The sequence below is a fragment of the Cupressus sempervirens genome, chromosome 5, assembly GCF_028749045.1.
Source record: "Cupressus sempervirens isolate cs-2001-9-10 chromosome 5, ASM2874904v1, whole genome shotgun sequence".
Taxonomy (NCBI): Eukaryota; Viridiplantae; Streptophyta; class Pinopsida; order Cupressales; family Cupressaceae; genus Cupressus; species Cupressus sempervirens.
The window spans coordinates 97644360-97667232 of record NC_143122.1 but is presented as its reverse complement, the minus strand read 5'-3'; the positions used below and the strand labels follow the sequence as shown (position 1 = coordinate 97667232).

The 22873-nt window shown below is 36.5% G+C and overlaps 1 protein-coding gene across 1 annotated transcript; it reads left to right on the top strand.

Moving 5' to 3' along the window:
- The first annotated feature begins 1054 nt into the window (after positions 1-1054).
- On the top strand, positions 1055-21558 carry LOC149554745 (uncharacterized). The gene is made up of 6 exons (XM_089828786.1): positions 1055-1180; positions 2627-2757; positions 5932-6042; positions 20136-20303; positions 20405-20623; positions 20746-21558. The coding sequence occupies exons 2-6, from the start codon at positions 2644-2646 to the stop codon at positions 21121-21123; spliced, it is 990 nt and encodes a 329-aa protein (XP_089684912.1). The 5' UTR covers positions 1055-1180; positions 2627-2643; the 3' UTR covers positions 21124-21558.
- Positions 21559-22873: the final 1315 nt, after the last annotated feature.

The following is a 22873-nucleotide window of genomic DNA, read 5'->3' as shown; positions in this document are numbered from 1 at the left end:
GGTCATGACCATGGTGTCAAGGGAGGAATCAATTTTGGTGTATGAGATTTTTTTTACATGTACATGTAGACCTTATCACAATTGGGATTCAAATTTGCATATTACCATTAGAAATATCTAAATAATAAAGTAGTTGTAATGTTAAATAAATATTTGAAATAAATGATATATTGATTTTATTTTAAAAGAAATTACATGCAACTAATTATAAATAATATTTACACAAAATTGAGTTAAACAAATTAATAAATTGTCAAATACAATTTTCATTATACACACATAAATTATTTTAATTTTAGATTAATATGATATAAAATAATAAATTCATTATAATGTTTAATGAGATAGTTTTCCATGCAAATCTCTTAAATGCCATTCTTTAAAGAAAAAACTAAAGTAAAGAAAGACTAAAATAATATTTAAAAACTAAAGATTTTTTGGAAACAAAGTAAGGATCATGGTTTTAATGCAAATCTTTTAATGCTAATCTTAAAAAATGATAAATTTCTAACTTAATTAGTTTTATTATTTTTAAATTTTTTTATAATAGATTTTTTCCTACTTAAATTTTTAGATGCAATAGTTAAATATAAAATAAATGCTATTTCTTATTTTATTTAAAATAAACTTAAAATATTATTTTATTTTAATTGAAAATTAATTAAAATTTAATAAAAAATAAATTAATAATAATCAATTTTTTTAATAATTTTCCATTGATAAACATAGAAATGAAGGATTTAAAAAATATTTTCTTTTATAGATAAACATTTTTTTTCTCAATATAACGTGCAATTATTAACATCTAGTTTTGGTATCATGCACACTCTTACTTATCACATGGTCATCTAAAATAACTTAAAATGCACTTGATTGATTATGAAAGAACCCACAGAAATCAAACATTATCCAAAAATCAAACACCTAACCTTAAAAAAGCTCCACCTAGAAGAGAACAATTTAAGGGTTTTTTCACATGCCGTGCTCTCATTGGTCACTCCGACCTTTTCCTTTTCTAACGAATATATCTCACCTACTACATGGAAAACAACTCCAAACATTACATGGCTCACGTTTCTTTCACCGCCCCAAAATGATCATACTCTGGTTTTTGCCAGTTGCTCTCTTCTCATTTGCTCGGTCGCAGGAATAACTTTTTCCAAATGCAATTCCAAAAAAAGTCTTTTTCCAAATCCAATTGACAGTCAATTTAATTGCTTTTAAAATAGAATTCTCTGTACTTGTAAATATCCGGTTAAAAATTGCAATGATCATCTTCTTTCGTGGCAGAAATCCTGGTCTGAAAAGTTCGGAGAGCACTAATAAAGAACGAACTCTAAACATTCAGCTAATTAATTCCACTTGTCCTTTATTTGGTTTAAATTTAATACAGACGAACCCTTTCTGCTGAAGCATTCATTTTTCATACTCTTAAATTTTCGTAAATTGTGAATTTTTTACTTCAGATTTGTAGTCAGTTTCACTTGTTTTAACCGCTTTGGAATTCGAATAGTTTTCCAAAGAGATTTTCAGTTTTCCCTCGCGATTTCTATTGCAGGTAGGATCTATTTACGGGGTCAAATGTTTCGTAATCTATAAATTTTCGAAGATTTTGATGTATAGTTTTTTAAAAAATGGTTCTTCGTTTTTTTTGTTTAACCTTTTCGATTGCGGATACTTTTTTGCATAGAGATTTTTTTGTCCTCAGTAGAAGGCCGAAATACGGAGTAAAGCAAACTTGTTGCGTAGAGATTTTTAGTTTCCTTTCACTTTCTTATTGCAGGTAAGACCTATTTAATGGTTAAATTTTCCAGTTAAATTGAAATATTAGTTTTTAACGCTACGAAAGGTTTACTTTGTTTTCTTTCTTGTTTTTGTATGAGTGTAGTTTTTTTTAACCAGTGTTCATGTTACGGGGTGAAATTGTGTGAATCTTTGTCTTTTGAGTCTGTCTCTAGCAAAATTTTGAGTTAGGATAATATGCTCAGATTTCTTTTTTCTTTTTCTTTTTCGGTTGGATTTCTGTTATGCCTATTTTGAACTTGAGATTTACGGCTGAAAAATAATTACAAATTACAAATTATTCTTTTTTATTCTGAATGTATTTTAAGTTCTCTTTTTGATACCAAAGTTTTCCATTAGAATGCATAATTTCGTCGGCAACAATATTGATGGGTTGTGAACATTGTAATTTTAATTGGTAAATCAGTAATAGACACCAGCGTGACCGATTATGTTACCGGTCATGTGTATTACAATTTACAACTGTGATTGACTCCGAACCTCGGCCCTTAGACCGCTTTGCAAGAATTTAATGAATTTGCAGGTCTTTATGACATGTTATATTTGCTGATATGCTTAGGGTTTTAAATCTTTTCTTATGCCTTTTTAAGCATCATATCGTTCTTCACAGATTTGACCCACAGAAAGAGTTTTAATGCTTTCTTTTTTCCTTTTTGTCTTTTTACGTTTTTTAAATTATTCTTGAGACGAGAGCTTCTGGTGAAAAAAGCAATGTGTTTTTTTCCCTGTAAATCTCAGTATACGAGAGTCTAGTGAAAAATTTCGTAAACTATACATCTTGATGACTTCATTTATTCTGCAGTCGGTAATTTTGGTGATACAGAGTTGAAACAGTTGAGGATGAGCGACATGTCTTCTGAAGACGGAGGGGCTGCAAAGCCTAAGCATGATTTGCAGTCAAGGGAATCTGCTGCAACTGAATCAAAGATATCCCCTACTTCCAAGCCTGCAAGGGTAGCTATCTTAAGTCTTACTTAATTCCGTGCTAAATTGAAATATCTTTTAAGTAACTTTAACTTACGATATTATGTATATAGTATGAGAAGGAATTGTGGGTGGTCAATCTTTTAACTTGTGGTATATAACATGGGGTTGGGAGATGGGTGTTTTTAATTAATATATATTTTTTAGACCACCCTGCATGGCTTTGTAAAAATTGGATGCATATTGTAGAGCTTGAAGTTGAAATAGTAATGCTAGTCATAAAAACATATTGTCCAAAGAACTAGCAGATGAAGAGCTGAATAATGAGAAATATTTAAAAGCTCCATTTACTTGTTTTGAATTTGTTTAATAGGCAACCACGTGCATTGCGATTATGTGTAGGACCCTTTCTGGTGTAGAGGGTTAAATGATAATGCCATCGAATGGTGTTTTGAATCAGATCGATTTATAGGGACTATTCTAGTGTATAAGCAGCATTATTTCTATACTTGCCACATATGCCATTCTTGATGTTGTTGTGGCATTGTGCCACGTACTCAAGGCTTATTACATGCAAAAGTTAAACCAAACTTGGGAGCATAGAGAGAAAGCATGTTTAGGGGCAAGTACTAAAAGGAAATCAAGGCTGTTAGTGGCACAATTGAGGATGTGATCACATAATCTTAGGTGTGAGACAGGTAGATGGAACATGCCCAAAGAGCTGTGGGAGGAGAGAATTTGCATGTTCTGCAGGATCAATCAATTGAGACAGATTGACACTTTCTTACAGAGTGCACAACAAATGACTGATATTCATGTTTAGTAAGAAATCATCTTGAAGGCCAACACTATGCAAAGTTTTTTTGAAGAGGATAACAGGAGATCAGACATGAAAGGAGTATGGAGATAGTTTAAGACTGAGCTTTTGTTCCCTTAGACTGATTTGTCTCGTGGACATCATTAAAGTCATTCATTCATTTGACTCTTTACGGGTACATGATTATGAAACAAACATAATGGTGGTAACATTGTAGCAAGTTCCTGACTTTCAAATTTTGAATTGAAATTCCTTACCAGGTGGGTTGACATTTGATTTTCAATGGTTCAGCTAAATTGACTCACATTGGGATATGTCATAGAGATTTTTTAAAGCATCTTATTGGGTGCCATACAGAAATAATCTGGGTCATCGTTATGGAAATTGTCCCAACTTATCATCAGATGATACCCCACTTGACCTTTAGTGCAAACAGATTCCCACAGTCCATATCAATATCATTGTTTGTTTCTGGATTTAATTGTGTTTGAATTTTTTGAATCAGTGTTTTGGGTCACACACCATGAACCATCATCTGGATGAAAAAGAAAGCTGAAGGAGATGTGATGGTAGATTTACCAGTACAGGCCAAGGTGTTGTAAAACAAGCAACTATAATAGACAAATCATTGAAGTGCATGGATCTTACTGACTAGATTGTTTGGAAATTGCTTTCTCCCTGCTCATGTTGCTGGCAAGATTTGAATCCGTTCCGTGTCATGGAAACGATTTTCTTGTTAACATAAGGGTATATCAACACTCGTATAAAATTGGGTAGCATACAATGAATTCTCAGGTTTTATGTGGTCCAAAGTTTTTGACTCGATCTCTCTCATCTTTTCTTTTCTTCTGTAAGCTTCAGAATCTATGGTCTTTAACACATATGACTGAAGTCAATTATTTATCAACCTTGGGTAGACAATGCAAGTATCTCATCAGTAAGCAAAGTTTTAATATTGCCATCATGTATTTTTGTATGTCAAATCATTTATCAACCTTGTCAGATAATGCAAATATCTTATCAGCAAGCTAAAGTTTGATACAATTACAGACATCTTGTAATTCTGTTACCTGTGAAAGCCAACCAATAATTAGATGATCCTCTCTTCTTTGTTTGTTGACGAATGACCATATTTTGCTATTGAGCTGCTATAGGTGGGTTGAATTAGCCTTTTTCTGTTTAAAGCTTATGCTTGATCTCTCTTGTCTGTTGTTTCTTCTGTGATTTTTGGAGTCCATAATTGTTAAAACATAAGTGTGACTAAAGTCAATAATTTGCCAACCCTGTTAGATAATGCAAATATCTCACCAGGAAGCAAAGTTTTAATATGAACATCATGTAATTTTGTGGCCTGTGAAAACCGTTTGTCATTTGTGTCATTGAGCTGCTATAGCTGATTGGATTTTTAATTATTAGAGCCAATAGTTATAATTTTTGACAAAAATTTTGATATGATATTGTGTAAGTTTAGTGCAATCCAACCAGCTAATTGACCTGCAACAGCTGGTTGGATTTTTAATTAGTAGTCATTGGTCGTTGATTGCTCTTTTCTTCAGATATTAGGGTGTCTGTTCTGCCAGCATGAGTCTATCTCTGCTGATCAAAAGGGTTAGAACTCCAGGAGTCCTATCCTTGGGTGCACTTTTGCTTCCAGCCTGGAGTTTTTGTTTTAAAGGGCTTTCCAAATGAAGTGAGACTCTTGATTGAAGAGGTTGTAGGAACCACCACTTTCACTAGACACTGTTTAGGACATGTAGTTTCCAATTCTGATAACAAGTTTTGAATACAGTGATGCAGCTTTCTGGATTTGATTGTGTGCAGTGTTTTTCGCATCACAATCAAATCCAGAGAGCTGCATCACTTTACTATTATGGATTGGAAATCTCTTCATGACATGTTTTGAATATTTTTTATGTATACTGTTGAGATTTTTTTAAAAAAAATGGATTTCACAGCAGTTTCCATGCATTAATTGGCTTGCACTAACTTACTTCCATAATGTCTTAACATATGATAATTGAAAGACAACCACATTTAAGAACTTGGCTGGGAAATCAGCCTGATATTATGGCGTGGATAAATTTGCCATCTTGGAAGTTTTAAAGAAAACTGTACTTGGGATACATGGAATGTGTTTATGTTTTCTTCAACAGAAATCAACTTCTTTTAGAATGGTATATTAAAAAGCTATCTAGATGTGTGCTTACTTTGGTTGAGCATATATTGTATAGTATAGCAAGGTTCTTGCTGCTTAATTTGAGAAAAATAATTCCCCTATTATGTTATCTTAGAAATAGAAATATAGTATTATTGGAAATATGATTTTTTTACAAGAAGCAAAGGTGCTTTGGAAATATTGTTACTTCTGTTGGATGTCAACAATGCAGTCAAATCCTTTTGGAAACGCTCGACCCAGGGAGCAAGTGATTGCTGAAAGAGAGGGCAAGCCTGAAACAGAAGTTCTCAGGGAGCAAGCCAAGAAGGACTGGAAATCTTCTGTAAGTATTTACTTTATGCTTTTGAGTTTAACATTTATGTTTGCCATTGCCTTGATTTTAATTGCCCATGATATCTGTGCATAGGGGGGATAATACTTTTTAAAAGTTTATGTTTAATATTCATCTTTACATGTGTCATGAAATCAAGGTAGGCAGTTCATGGTGTCATTTGCATATCAGTATTGAACAAATCTTTACACGTGTCATGAAATCAAGATACGCAGTTCATGGTGTCATTTGGATATCAGTATTGCACAAGTTACATGCTCATGGTCTTTGTGCCTATGGATGATAAAGCATGGTTGTAAAAGTGAAAGATATATTTCTAGTTTATCTTTAGACATGTTTATGATCAGGGTAAGTAATTCATAGTCTCTTTTGCATATGTACTATAAGTATTGCACAATTTAAACATTCATGATTTTTGTGCCAAGGGATGGTGTTGCATGGTTTTAAGTACAATATGGTGTTGCATGGTTTCGATAGGCATTTACATGATATATTATTATTTAATAATAACTTAGTTATCCAGTTCTCCCCTTGGCCCTTCGAACTACACAAATTTTGAATCAGTTCTTGGTCCAAGTCCTGATCCCGGATCCCTTTTGGGTTCCACTTGGGTTTGAACCCAAGCAGGTTCATTCCTCCAGGTCAAGCCTAAGTCAAACTAGGGCAGACCCAGGTAGACCGAGTGCGAACCAGGTACAGTACCATTGAGAACATTCTAGAATTTAGTGTAGAGAACAATTAGTACAAAATTTGAATAAAGATTGTTAACATTACAAACAAAAATTTCTGAAGTTTAAGTATTTATAACATCAAATTACTAGCCCTCTGTAGAAGTTGATGAAAGCCAATTTCACAGCTTGCCAAGATCACCTGCATGCAAATAACCTACTGAAGAGAAACCGAAGAAGGAAACGTAGGGCTTGGAGAATCTCAATGGTGTGAGAGAAATTATATTGCAACAATGAAAAATGAAATTGCTGTACAAAAAAACAATGGGAGAGCCTGTTTATAAAGGTCTCTAGGAAGCTTCTAGAACAAGCTAGAAAGCGTTAGGAGATAAGTGTGACAATTAAGCCTACGTCCACAAAAGGTGGATTATCCTCCATGTAGGTGAGAAGATAAGTATGACTAGGTAGGAACAAACTCCCGTGTTGTCAACAACTCCTAGATGACAACTAATAACTAAATGCATTTATCTAAGTAAACTTAAGTAAAGAGTAAATAATAATTATTTACTCTAACACCCCCTCTTAAGTGCAACTTAGGGGAATGCACTTAAGCTTACAAAAGCTAAGATGAAATGCAGAATGGGTCCTAGCAACAAGGCCAAGAAAGGTACCCATGTACAAATGCAAAGAAATGCAACCTTTGGACATGTGGAAAGAGGGAAAACCTCATGGGAAAAACCCTCCCGCAAAAAGAGGTAAGTACAAACATGCTGAAAAAAAATGAAGGAAGGAAGGCCTCAACAAGACCCCCCAAGGACAACTTCTGTAACCCCAAGCATAGACCGCAACTGAAGATAGCGTGGCGATGCAAAAGGTTTAGTGAAGATGTCAACAACTTGCACGTCAGTAGGAATTACTCTAATGAGATAACACCATCTTGAATCAGTTGACAGATGAAGTGCATATGTAGCTCAATGTGTTTGGTGCGCTGATGCTCCATCGGGTTGCAAGAAATGTGAATGGCACTCTAATTATCGCACCACAAAACAGTGGGATGATCTGGAGGAAAACCAAACTCAGTCATCAACTGCGGAAGCCATAAAATCTCCTTACTAGTAAGTACTGTTGCCTTGTACTTAGCTTCTGTAGATGAAAGTGCATGAGTATGTTGCTTCTTGCACGACCATGTGATAGGACTAGAGCCAAGACAAAACACAAAGCCAGAAGTGGACTTTCGATCATCGACATCACCGGCCCAATCTGAGTCAGTGTAGCCAACAATGTGAGGAGTCCCTAATGTGTAATGAATGCCATACATGAGTGTGCCTTGAATGTATCTCAAAATACGCCTGGCAGATTGCCGGTGAATCATGAGGGTCCTGGGAAAATCGAGAGACAAGGCCAACTGCAAAGGAGAGATTAGGACGAGTGTATGTTAGGTACAACAAGTTGCCAACCAATTGTCGATACAAAGTAGCATCCATTGAAGGCGAAGAGCAAGAGGTAGACAAGGTGACACTCGACTGAAAAGGTGTTGGAGCAGGCTTGCAATCAAGCATGTCAAAGCGTTGAAGCATGTCCAGAGCATACTTTTACTGATAAACAAAAGTCCCAGTAGAGGATTGAACAATCTCGAGACAAGAAAATAGTGTAGCAAACCAAGATCAGTCATCTCAAACTGGTCCATCAATGCACACTTAACATCCTGAAGCATAGAGGATGAACTACTCGTGAGGATAAGATCATCGACATATAGGACAAAAATCAAAATCTCATCTCCAAGATGCTGAATGTACACTATAGGATTGGAATGGCAGCGGGTGAAGCCTGTAGAAAGCAAAAAAGAGTCCATCTTCTCATACCAAGCTTGAGGGGCTTTTTTGAGACCATACAATGAGCGTCGAAGTCTACAAACCAAGGAGGAATCTTGCACAAATCTCGGAGGCTGCTCCATGTAAATCTCCTCAGTGAGATCACTGTGCAAGAAGGCACTCTTCACATCCATCTAAAAAATGGGCCATCCCTGTGAAGTTGTGTGGGATAAGACAAGGCGGATAGAATTCATCTTGGCGATAGGGGCAAATGTCTCGGTGTAGTCAATACCCTCAACCTGCGAAAAATCGTTCGCAACAAGACGAGCCTTGTGCTTATCAATTGAACCATTAGCAGCATACTTAGTACGATAGATCCATTTGCATTGCACTAGCTTTCTTCCCTTAGGAAGAGTACAAAGATCCCAAGTATGATTCTTCATCAAAGAAGAATACTCCTCCATTGCATTGTCCCACTCAAAATGTCTTGTCGCTGCTGCAAATGTTTGAGGATCATCACAAATAGCATGACTGAGAAGACTAGAACCCGCAGTATGAGAACGGGTGCGACGGGAAGTGGAAGGGTCACCCTCTAGAGATCTTGCAACCTCAAATGTAGCTCGAGCCCATTTAGGCATCTAGGGAGGATCTTATGGTGGAGGTAAATGGGGATCACCAAGATCATCATCCTCATAATTCGTAAAACAAATTAGAAGAGAGGAGGGAGTAGTGGGAAGTGAAGCAGGTGCCGGAGGTGGGGTATGGATAGCAGGAAGGCTCTCATCAAACTAGACATCCCGTTGGAGTAGGACCTCTCTGGAATCAGGATCAAACAACTTGTAAGCCTTAACATCCTCGCAATAGCCAACAGAAATGAGTGGTTGGCTCTTCTGTTCCATTGCTTTCCTCTGAGCATCAGGTACAAATGTCCATGCTGAACTCCCAAAAACTCGGAATGACGATACATCAGGCTTGACATGAGACCAAGCCTCCTCAGGAGTCATATGTTGAACTGCCTTGTGAGGCATCCGATTCTAAATATAATTGGCACAATTGACTGCCTCTGCCCAAAAACACAAATCTATGGACTTCGACTGAATCATACAATTAGCCATCTCCCAAAGTGTTTTGTTCATTCTCTTGGCCACACCATTCTGTTGAGGGGTGTAGGGCACTAAAAACTGATGCTGAAGACCATGATCAGAGCAAAAATCCCTAAAAGCTTGGTTTACGTACTCCCCCCATTATTTGTGTGTATCCACCGAATAGAAAGACCAGACTGCTTCTCAATGTTGTAAAGACTCGAAATGAATCAAAGACATCAGACTTGTACTTCAAACAGTACACCTATGTACGTCTGGAAAAGTCATCAATGAATGTAAGCACATATTTGGCACCAGAAAAAGGAGTAGGAAATGACATGAGGTCACTATGAATCAACTCCAAAGGCGCCAAAGCACAAGTGGCTCGTCTATGTGGAAAAGAATCCCTATGTTGCTTGCCAAGTGCACAACCTTGACAAACACCATCTGTACAGGAAATCTGGGGAAGCCCAAGAACAAGTGCCTGTGTGCTCATCTGCTGAAGATATCTGTAATTAACATGGCCAAAACCTCATGCCAAAGTTTTGTTATTGAATCTCCATGTGCAACAAGACATGAACCTGTGTCATTAGAAGACTCAAATCCATTAAATCTCTAGAGGCGAGATGCAGAGTCAACACTCCTAGTAGCCACAATCATCACAGAATCGAGTAAGTCTCAGATAACCACATCATGTGGTGAGAACTCAACTGTCTTACCAGAGCTAGAGTGGCAACTCTGATAGATGGACAATAGGTTCATCGAAATGCAAGGGCACACAGAACATCCTGAAGAAAGCCCTCGGCTAGTGCAACAAAACTAGAACCCATAACTAAAAGTTGTGATGAGTTCCCAACAACAATTTGTGAGGTAGCATAAGGAGCAAGTGAAGTGAGCAACTATAGAGTGTTTGTCATATGGTGAGAGGCGCCTGAATCAAGAATCCAAGTAGGCCCTGAAGTCGTAGCTCGAGTAGAAAGAGCATGACCTTTCCCTGCAAGGTTGATGTAGACTTAGGCATTGAAATATGATGCTCTTGCATGGCTTCTTGTAAAGCCTCCAAATGCTTCCAACACCTAGACGGGATGTCCATCCTTGCCTAAAAAACTGCTGGTCTCACTTGATTTCTTCTTGGTCTTGGAGGTAGACTTAGTAGACAAGAATCTTTACCCTTTGGAGGGATAGCTGGAGGTGTAGGATCAGTTTTTGGTGTATCTTTCTTCGATTTGGCGTTCTTCTTTGATTTCCCTTTAGAAGATTGAGCAACCAATGCTTGGCTTGAAGAGCTCGAGGCATCCACCTGTTGGATCTTTGCCTCTTCCTATGTCAACCGATCACAAAATGTCTCAAATGAAGGCATCTGGAGTCTGTCACCCAAGGCATCCATACTGGAGTAAAAAGTGGAAGAGAAGATCTGATACTGTCCTCACAACTTTTAGAGTATCAAAAAGATACACTGATTGTTTGTTTTGGTTTTCCCACATCCCTACAAAGTTTTACGTAGAGATTTTAACTTCATCAAGAAGTCTTCAATAGTGGGGAAGTTGGTTGGCGTCAAAGAGGTCAACTCTGCATCAAGCTGAAGTGCTCGGAACTCATTCATTGTGCCAAACAAGGTTTGGAATTTGGTCCAAATAGCCCATGGAGTGGTCAAACCATCCAAGTGAAACAGTAGACTATTTGAGATGTTCAGTGTAATCAAGCGCATGGTTTCATCCATTTTGTTCCTGTGCTGTAGAATTTCAAAGGGGTGCTACAGAACAGGTTGGTTCGCATCTAGACATGACCATAAGCCTTTTGACATGAGAAGCCTAGTAATTTGTGCTTTCTAGGTGTGATAGTTGTGCAGTGTGAGTTGGGTCATAGAAGGATTTGACATTGAGAGAAGATGGAAGCAGAAGGATCTTATTCTGAAGTAAATTACACAAAAGAAAAATGCCCCCCTCCACAACGTATAAAAATATCCCTCAAATACCAAAGAAAACAACTATAGAAAGCACAAAAATTGAGAAAAGAACTTGGATTCCAGATGCAAAGGAGGAGGAAATTGAAGCCTCTACTTCAACGCCAAAAATGGGAGCTCAAATGAATTCAGAATGAAATGAAACCAACATCATTGTCTCTGTCTCGGAACTAGCTTTCTAGCACTTCTTTCGGATCGGAAAAAGACCTCCGTATGCTCAAGTTATGACCAAGAAACCAATTGCTATTCCAAAAGACAAGCTCACTGGAAAATTACAGACATGGCAAAAAATTTGATGGTCGAACCACTGTCAACAAGACGTCGCAAGGAAAAAATCTAGCCGCCAGGATGTTGACGTTAGCAATCGGGAAATGATGTCATCCTGTCGAAAAATTACATCAGCAAGGGGGCCCGATTGGATGATGTAAGCAAGTCGGAAGATGACATCACTTGTCGGAATGATGACGTAATCAGTCGGGAAGTTGACGTGTACAAGTTGGAAAGCTGATGTAGGACCTCGAGTATCTGATGTCATTGGTGTAGAGGTGGTCGGGAGGTTGTGCCACCGGGGGAGGCGGTTGTCAAGCGACAGATTGAGGCGGCACTGTGGTGGAGGGTGGTGGGCCGGTGGTGCGGCAGTGGCCACGGAGCGGTGGTCGCGTTGCGGTTTCTTTGTGGCGGCGTTGCTTGCGGAGGTGGTGCTTGGGTCGTGCGCTGGCTACACGGTGGCCACTGGGCGGAGGTTGCTTTGCGACTTTTTAAATTTTTTTTGCAATAAATGCGTCCATATGGCTTGCTAGGGGGCAACAAAATTTTGTCGGACGCTACAATAGCCAAAAATCGAAAGTTTTATATGAGTTCTGATTGTAATAGGCCTTTTGAGTGCAATGGCAGTGTCCATTTAGACCCAAAGTGCCCTGAAAAAACAATCTTCCTCCCAATTGAAGAAAAAATCACAAACAAACTAGGGTTTGTCTCAGAATCGCAGCTTCAAAATCCTTCAAACCAGGAAGCAGTAGGGAGGCTTTGATACCATGTAGAAGTTGATGAAAGCCAACTTCACAGCTTGCCAAGATCACTTGCATGCAAATATCTTCTGAAGAGAAATTGAAGAAGGAAAGGTAGGGCTTGGAGAATCTCAACAGTGTGAGAAATTATATTGCAACAATGGAAAATGAAATTGCTGTACAAAAATACAATGGGAGAGTCTGTTTATAAAGGCCTCTAGGAAGTTTCTAGAACAAGCTAGAAAGCGCTAGGAGATAAGTGTGACAACTAAGCATACGTGCACAAAAGGTGGATTATCCTCCATGTAGGTGAGAAGATAAGTATGACTAGGTAGGAACAAACTCCCGTGTTGTCAACAACTCCTAGATGACAACTAATAACTAAATGCATTTATCTAAGTAAACTCAAGTAAAGAGTAAATAATAATTATTTAACACCTCAAGATTTCTTTTAGTGAAATTTCTATATCCAATTGTTGATAATGGTTCGTCCGACTAATTGGAAGCTCTGTATAGTGATAAATCATAATTGAAACATTAAACAACATCTTCAATAGGTGAAGGGAGTTGCAAGCTACTTGTATACAATGAAAATGTAACAAGTGCTGGACAACTTGGAAAGTAGGAATGTTATTAGTGCAATTGATCCCAGTAACATTGACAATATTTGTGAACCAACTAATGCCTTCGATGAAGAAGAAGATGATGAAGATTTAGATAATCCATTAGATGATTGAAACTTAGCATAAAGTTCTAATTGTTGAAAGTTTAAACAATGATACTTGAACTCGATATTATTTTAATATATTGGTGTTGCTAATAGATATGATGCTAAGATTACAAGTCTATAGTGTTTTCGTTTTTTTTATGATACTATGTAGCATTCTAATATTATTTCATATTTCATATTTCTAGGTTGTATATATATAATTTTTACATGTTTTTGTACTAAAGAACCCAATCGAACCCAAACCTCATTTCAAGATTTTGACGTACCAGCAAACTGGTTCTTCGAACCCAAACCTGAACCCGAACTCAAACCAGTGACTTAGAATAATAAGGAACTACACTTTAATAATAAATACAAACATATTAAATACAAATGAAATGAAGTTCTTTTTCTTTTTGATAGGTGAAAATGGCCCAGGAGGTCACTCCTATATATTGAATTGAGAAAAGAGTTTAACAATGTTTGGTAGTTGTGTAATGCAGGGCACAAAATCTTTTTGTTTTTCTAGTTTTCTAAGAATAAAAAGAAATATTATTGCTTCTAGGTATCCAAAGAGGCTCCTTTTCATAATTGATAGTTCCTGATCATTCAGACCCAGCCTAGTTATATCTTTCCAACCCCATTGAGGATCTAATGGAGTCATAACTTCCTCTACATAATCAGACAGCCTATCACCCCACAAGGCTGTGAAGAAATTCATGAGAAACTGATTTTCTGCATTATCCTGCAAGGCTGGCCATCCATTCCACGAATCTCTCCAAAAGGATACCAATCTGCCATCCCCTATCTTCCCTGTGAGATGATTGGTAATGATGTCTCTACGGTCAATGATAAAGTTCTAGATAGCAGAACCTTTTGGGGGATCTCTCATAGTGAAGATCGTATTGTCATCCATTCAGTCCAAATATTTAGCCCTTAAAATACACACCCATAATTTTGAGGATTAGAGGAAATTTCCCACACCAATCTAGCCCCTGAAGCCTTATTCATAGTTTGCCAATTCCTAATTTCTGCACCTCCACCTTTTTTCAACAACATATGTTCTCCCGTGCAATCAAGGGGATTTTTGTCTTCCTCCTGTGATCTATTTCAAAATAAATTCCTCATCCTCTATTCTATATATCTCAAGACTTAGTTCGGAATCTCAAAGCAACTCATAGAGAAAACTGGTATAGCAAAGATCACTGATTGATGCATTAAGATTTGCCCAACATATGTTAACCATTTACCCTTCCAAGCTTCCATCCTTTTCACACAGCTGTCAATCAAGTCCTTCCATAGATTGGTTCTACATGCACCTTCAAGCAAGGGGATGGCCAAGTATTTCCTTGGTAATTTACCTACTTGCATTCCAAGGGCCCTACTAATTTGTTTTTGCATAGTTGGATATGTATTAAAGAAGAAAACTTCAGATTTCAACCAATTTATATGCTGCTCTGAAGCTTCACTACATTGATCCAAAGTAGCTTTTATCATCCCTGCTTCTTTTAAATTAGCCTCCACCATTAAGTGTGTGTCATCAACAAATTACCAATGGGTGACTGGTTCAACACCTGTAGCCACCTTGATCCCATTCCACTGTCCCCTTTCATGAGTCTTTGATATAGATCTGTCTAACACCTCTGTAAGATTATAAACAAAAACGGTGATAAGGGGTCGTTCCCTTGTCTTTAACCTAGGGGTGGTCTCAAAGAAGCCTTTGGGACTTCCGTTAACTAGATTAGAAAATCTAGGTGTGTTTATGCAATCAGTGATCCATTTTAGCCATTTAGGATCAAAACCAAACTTATTATCCCTTGCAATTCTGTGTTCAAATTTCTGATTTCTGTTAAATAACATGGATTAGTTCTGCAAATGTAATTATATTGTCATTGTTATAGATATGTTCCAAATGCAGATTTGGATCTCATATAAGTATGAGAGGAGACATGCCTCTCTCCAAGGTTTAAACATCTTTAGTTAGTATATTAATAATATAAATAACCATATATATAATATATACATATAATATAATATATGTTATATGTATATAAAAGAATATTTATCTAATGATGATTTACCATCAATAATGAAACTCATGATCATATCAATCTGACTGTAACTGCAAACTTAACACTCCTTAATTAGGAATGATTGATATAGAACATTTATGTTCTCGAGTATATGAAGAGATATCATCTCAGTATGATATTCCTAGAATGGTATATTTAAGGATATCAACATAAATCTATCAACACACACACATATATAATAACATATATTACATATGGAATTGGCTTCAATTCACAATGAGGCTAAATTTCTCAACACTTCTTCTTTAGCAAAGAGGGAATTGAAGAAAATTCTATAACTTTAATATCAGTTTAAACCCCACCTTAAGTGTGGTCTATAATAAATTTATATTATGGTTGCTTCTAACTCCCTCTTCTCCCTCTTCTCCCTCTTCTCTCTTTCCACCTCTTGCCTAAGCTCTTCATTCTCTTGGGCTAGTTGGGTTTTATGTGCCATCTCCTTTCAACTTGTAACTTCCCTTCCTTAAAGGTTCTACTCCCAAACTCTGATACCATTATGATGAGGTAGTGATAGGGATTCTTATTACGATAATAGATAGTTTCTATTATCTCTGTTTAGTATCTAATGGCTATCAACCTATCTATTGTAATCTCTCTTAAATATTAGAATGTTTCTAATATTTAGTTTTTTCTCTTGCATAAATTGATCTCTTGATCACTGTTAATATCAAGCGAATATTTTCCAATTACTTAGTAATACTTCTTAGATTTTCAACACAAAAATGCAATGGATTCTTAGTATTGTCCCCTTGTCCTAAAGGCACTAAATTGCTTCAAGTGACTGAAATCTTAGATCAGGCTTATCCCAAGGTTCTAAATGCCTTAAGATGTTTGTTCCAACTCATTCTGAAGTGATTCAACAGGTTTCATAACCCTACCCCTTGGTTTTGATAGCAAACTTCAACTTTCATCTATTAGGCCTAGTAGCCCCCCAATTAGCGCTCTTGAAACTCTTTTTGGCCATTTTCTTAAAACTTTTCCAAACAACATGGCAAATAAAATGTATTTTCAGACTCCCATTACCGCCTACTACAACATATAAAAAACTTGGATATGATTGTTTTGGACTGTACCATGCTGTTCCACTATAGGCCCTGTTTTTAAGCCCCAAAACACCCACTTTTACAAAGGAACTACTCCAAATATTTGTCCCCAATCTATGAAACTCTGTGCAGTATTGTATTTTGTCTTAAGTAAAAGGATTCCACAATCAAATTCAACCCAAAACATCAATTTATATGAAAGCCCTAAAACCCTCACCAAAATGCTCCAAAAACAAGGGTTGTTTAACACAACAACTTAGAAATGCTTTTAGACTCAACTGAAGGTTCCTACACCTTGTTGTTGATCATGTGAAACTTCTCCTATCATCAAACTGCTGTCTTGTTAAAGCAGATTCTCTGCTGCTATAGACTAGCCACCAAAATCATGTCCTTTCCTTCATCAAATCATGGGATATCCCTGCAACTTTCAGTATTCTTGCATATATTATGTTAGAACATTAATAAAATGTTAGAATGAGTCCATTTCGTGAGAATCAGATGGCCATTCAAGAAATGGACCAAGTTATTATGATTTCAATCAAAAGTATGTTAAGAAAACTCAAAACCCTTTAACCTATCAACACCAAAATTATAAATCTGATTGAAAACTGATCAAATAACCATACAACAACGTGAATCAGAAGATAAATGAGATTTCTAAATCATCTATGGTACCAGATCAATCGCAGTGCTCTTCAAGACATTCAACTTGCAAGAATAGATCATTCTTTTATTGCCAAGATGCTGAAATGTCCGTACAGTCATTTGCCACAAACCCTCTCTGATCTTCCAAGGGCTTGAACAGGCTGAAATAGGTGTGAGACAACCTTCCCAACCAATTTCAATCAGTTGGAAATTATTAAAACACTAACACAAGCCTAAAACACAATTTCCTTCCTAATTCCCACTAGCCATTGCAATTCAAATATTTGAATTTGTAACTTTATTTTTAATAGCTTTCTCTAACTGCCAACTTATCAAACCTCACTATTTGATCTTTATAGGATCTCCTTACATCATAATTACACTTATATATAAAATGTAACCTTTGGACCCATGTTATCCCTTATTACATCAATTTGGTCCTTAGGACATTCAACTTTTACATTCAAATTATTATCTCCAAAGACCATAATAGGCTTTAATAGGTCCCAATTGACCTTTGTGTCTTTATTATGTCTCCCTTGGTCCTTTGATGCCCTCATGCTCCCTTTGGATGCTTTGGGTGCTCTTGCACCAATGCACATGGGCTACATCATACAAAGGCACTATATAAGGCTTACGGGGGAATGGGCACCGTTTACATCATATAAAGGCACTCTCTTGCAGAATGATCCACATGGGCTGGAAGAGTTATAATAAGGGGGAACGGTGAATGCCCACTAAGCACCCAAACCTTATGAAGCATGGGGCCAAGGGGGGATAGGGCTCCATTTTTGGGCCTAGGGTAGGGCTAGGATACACTTTTTGTAATATCTCCATCTATCTTTAAGGAACCCAAAAGCACTATACGATACATGTTATGAATTGGAACTCTCTTTATGAAATAGTAAGCTAGATTATATCATGTTTTGCATATCTTGCTCTTGTTTTCTTTTTGGTGTTGTAGAACCTAAATCAAGAATTATCTTGTAAAAAAACATTTTGATTGGTAAATCTATATATCTAACCATCTTACAATTCTTATTTAAATGGAGTTTGTGATTCTAGGGCAAAAATTAGAGCAATCTCAAAAGGGGGTCATTACAGTTTCTAATTGTCATCTTTAGTGAGTTTAGTTTTAGTAGTTTCTGTTTTCATATTTAGTTAATGATTGTTTCGTATAGCAGCATTGATTTGTATTCTTTTATTTAAGGAGACTCTTGTCTCCATTGTTTCATAAAAAACTATCAAATTTTTATAACCTGGTATCAAAGTAGATCCAACTCCCTCACAAGAGGCCTAGGGTTATGCGGGTTGCATGCATTTGCATGTTCTTAGATGTTTCTTGCATGTGCTTTTTTTTGCTCAAAGTTTTTTCTTGTTTTACCACATTATGAAGTTTGATCCTTTTGTGGGGTATTTTATTGTGTGAAGTCTAGTGTTTTGTTGCGTGATGGGTTGTTTTGTTTGCCACAACTTGGTTTTTGTAGTGCAAGGGTTTGCATGATTTTGTCCTAAACATCATGGTTTTTGTGTTTTTTAATTTTTGTACTTGGAAAATTATTGGATGGGTTTTTAATAATTTTTTCTCCTTTAAAAAAAATTTCAGGTGGGTTTTTATAAATTTTTCACTGAAAGAATTCTAGGAGGGTTTTACAAATTTTCTCCTTAAAAAATTATTGTGGGTTCTGTGCAAACTTTTTCCTTAAAGATAATTTTGTATAAGGGTATGACAATTTTTCCCTCGAAAATGAAGTTACTTATTCTGACCCTGTCTTGGTTTTGATCAATTTTTCTTCTCCAAAATCAGATTTGGTTTTTGTGATTTATCTTTCAATTTTTTTGGTGGTCTTTCTATTGTTTTTCCAAAAAAATCATGACTGGTGTTGCCAGTCTTAGCTTTTATGATGCTCTCCGAAAAAAATCATTGGAGGATTTTGTTGATTTTGTCCACGAAAATTGTGGTTTCTTGTATCTAGTTGTTCTAGATCATGCCTAGAGTTGCTAGGGCAATGGTCTCCACAAGGGTTTGCCGATCTTCTCCTTAAAATTGTGGTTTCTGTTTCATTTTGGTGTCTCTGGCTATAGGGAGTAATACTTTTGTCTCCCTACATCAGGTTGGATGGTTTCTGGTTATCTTTGGTCATATCCAGAAGTTCTGTAGATTCAGGGAGGGTCTCAATAGTAGACTCATCTTGCAGAGTAGCATGCTCATGTCGCAAAGTGTTATGATGAGAAGGGCACTTTCTATGCATTTGTATTTAAAAGACCTGCAAATTGTCTTTTGTAGGGTAGCTAGTACAATGATCATTTGGGGAGGGAATTAAGATAATGATGTGATGTTTCTAGTGGTCATCTTTTGTGAGTTCAGTTTTAACTTTTATTAGTTAGTTTTTATTTTTGTATTCAGTTAACTATTGTTTTGTTTAGAAGCATCATCTTGTATTTTTCTATTTAAAGAGACGTCGTCTCCATTGTTTAATATAATACTATCAAGTTTTATAACATTGGAGTGCTTGCTCTTGGTTTTGGCTTCTCGCATTATGGTAATATGTACCTTAAGAAAATTGATCCTTGAATAGTTCTTTTCTGATACTTTATGTATTTTCCTTTCAAGAATCATAAGAGCCTATAGGATAACTTTGGGTAGTAACTGTCATGACAATAGAAACAATCATGTAAAATTATAATTACGATAGGTAAAGATTATATGATTTATTTCCCAATGAAAGAAGACGAAAAAAAAAAGGGAACAAAGTCCACAAATCTTAAATAACCATACAGAGATTACAAAGAGGGGAAAGTTTTGAGTAGAGTTTTTGGAGTTCACTGCAAAGCTTGTCTCATTAATGTTCTTTAAACTCTTCTTAATTTTATTTTTCCAAGGATTATTTTTCCATTTTTTTTTGATAATGTGCCTGTATTGCAACTATTATTTCGTATGTGACTGAAGTGTACTTGTATAATCATGTAGAGTGGTAGTTATTTAGTTCTACCCCATTTTAGGGTATAAAATATATTAGATAACTGTTAATGTAATTAATTTTTATGATTTTACCTTTTCAGATGAGATTTACAGAGGCACAAAGAGAGGAAAAGAAGGCAGCTGAAGCAGAGTTACTTTATGCTAAGAAAGAACTTGAAGAGGAAAAAGATCCTGGGAGAGCAAAACTTCTACAGAATGAAGTTGAATTGAAGGAGGGCAAACTGAATGAGCTACTTGAGTCATTTGAGGTATTGTTTATTAAAAGTTCCTAGCATACCTTGTTTGTACCTATCAGGCATCACTATTAATATCTGGAAATTCGTGTCGCAACTGGGTTCTTCTTAACCAGAAAATGGCTTTTCAGTCTCCACAAAGTGCAATGGTAAGACGACCTTCTGACAGAAGACGTGATGATGACCGCCTGTCATCTGCTTATGGTGGCAGTGCTGGTGGTAGGGTTGGAGGATCGGATCATCCTGACACACAAGAAAGTTTTGCGAATTTCAGAAATCGGGGCAGAGAAAGTGGTCGAGGAAGAGGACAGTCTGAGTGCTACAACTGTGGACAGGTGAAGTTCCAACTTATATTTTTAATTTTTTCCTACCTTGAGTGACAAATTGGTCTGGTTGATGACATTTGCTTCTGTTGGTTGCGCATGAATTTGGAATTCTTCTGTATTTTTTCATTTAGATTGGTCACTTTTCTCGTGAATGTCCTCATGGTGGAGCACGTAGCCATGGAGGAAAATATTCGGGGGGAAGGGGTGGCATCCGTCAGTGTTATTCCTGTGGCCAAGAAGGGCACATTTCAAAAGAATGCCCTGCAAATTATGGAGCAGTGGTGTCTGGATATGTTGGGTATGGTGGAGACTACTCTAGAGCTGGATATTCAGGGGGGCAAGGTGGTTATTCAAATGAAGCTGCCTATGCATATGAAGGTACTTATGCCGATCAAGCGGGTTATAGTTATGATACAGAAGGTTATGCAAGTTCCCAGACAAATAGTGTTTATAGCGCTTACAACCAGCAGCAAGTCCATTCGAACAACCGTCCATACTCTGGAAGATAAATGACATAGAAGAAAACTTGTTACCAGCTTCATAACAATTTTGTACAGCCTTACGAATTTTATTTCTAAATTTCTTTTTCACAGTAGTGACCCATGGTAATTGTGTGATTGTACCTGAAGCTTTATGTGTATTTTTCTTAAAAATTACCCAACAGGAATGCTTTAGACTGTGGCTGAGGTTTTTAACAGAATCATGCATTGGCTTTACGGAGGCTATACAGTAACTAACATTTTTTTATGAGGCAGAGGAATAGTGGTTGTATAAAGAAGCGTCTGAAATCTGGCATCCATAACTTAGTGAATTTGGACTAATAAAGGACCAAAGTCTCTTCATATGGGCTCAGAGATTCAAGCTGTATATTTCAAATCTAAACTATGAGTTCAGTTGCATTGTCAAATGTTGTGCCCTTTATATATTATGTTGGTTTGGAGACATTGATTGTGTTTCTAAGATTGTAAATTCAGCACTACCTTTGAAAGAGGAGATATCAGGGTGGTGCTTATACCTCGTTTATTGGTGCTATGTTTTGACTTATGCTATCTTCCTTTATTAGTGTTTTTTCTTTCTATTAACTCGTGCATTTGTAGTTTTCACACTTGCTTTATCTTATATATTTAGTGGAAGGGTGAGACTAATCACACATGATTCCTTTTTATGAAGACCTGGAAAGCAATTGGAATAGCTCAAAAATAATTTGCTGGGATTGAAAGGACAGAGACATATCAGATTATTGTAATTCATTATTTAAGAAAACAATTATTGTATTGAATAACCATAGAGTTTGATCCACTAGAGCTTATTTAATTATTATTTTTGGTGGGTTATAGTGATGTGGTTTTTGTGATACTATCAGGATTGAACTGTGTAGTTCTCGAGTCAAAACTCATTGATCCATGTTTCAACAGTTGAATTCTGATAGCAGTATCACAATTTTGACTTGCCGTGGAAAATCTTTCCTACTTATTGATGTGGTTTTTGTTTGTGTCTTGAAGATTTCAGACAGAGGGAAGTTGATTGATTAAAAAAGCATCACTAATCTGGGTCTCAACTTTTTGAATTTAGAATTATTATCAGAGGTCAACTATTATCGTGCTCAGGGAGATTCACAATATATATTGGAAACCTAAACCATAACATTGTCAATTATTTTGCTTTACCTTTTATATAATAATGGTTTATTTTGGGTGCACACATGATGTTTCTAAGACACATATAACACTATTTCAAATTGTTGAATCAGGTCATAACTCCATTGTAGAAAAAATTATTTGTCATCAGTTATACCTGCTACCCTGTTGCTATTGCTTTGACTTCTGCCATCTTCCTTTATTATTGGGTTCATTTTTGGTTATGAATGTGTGCAACTTCACATTGTTTTGTATGTTTAGTGGAAGGATAGGAGTGATCAGAGGAGATTTACAAGATTGGAATGGCTCAATTAGTATATGAGGGAATTAAAAGGTGATACAATTATATTGTAAATTCACTTCTTAGATAAAAAATTAAAAGTAAGTACATGCTTCAAATCAATGGGCCCTTGGTCTACTAGTGACGTTGAATGGCTCACAGAGAGTACACTAGGGATCAAGTCTTGCCGAATGCAAGTTTCTGACATCATAAGGGATGAGGCTGGGATCATGCCCCAAGCGATTTTGACGGCTTAGATGCCCCTTAGTCCTTGGTTCTAAATTGAAAAGGTTTCAGGCACAAGTGGGCTTGTATCATGTTCCTAAAAAGTCTATGTGGTGG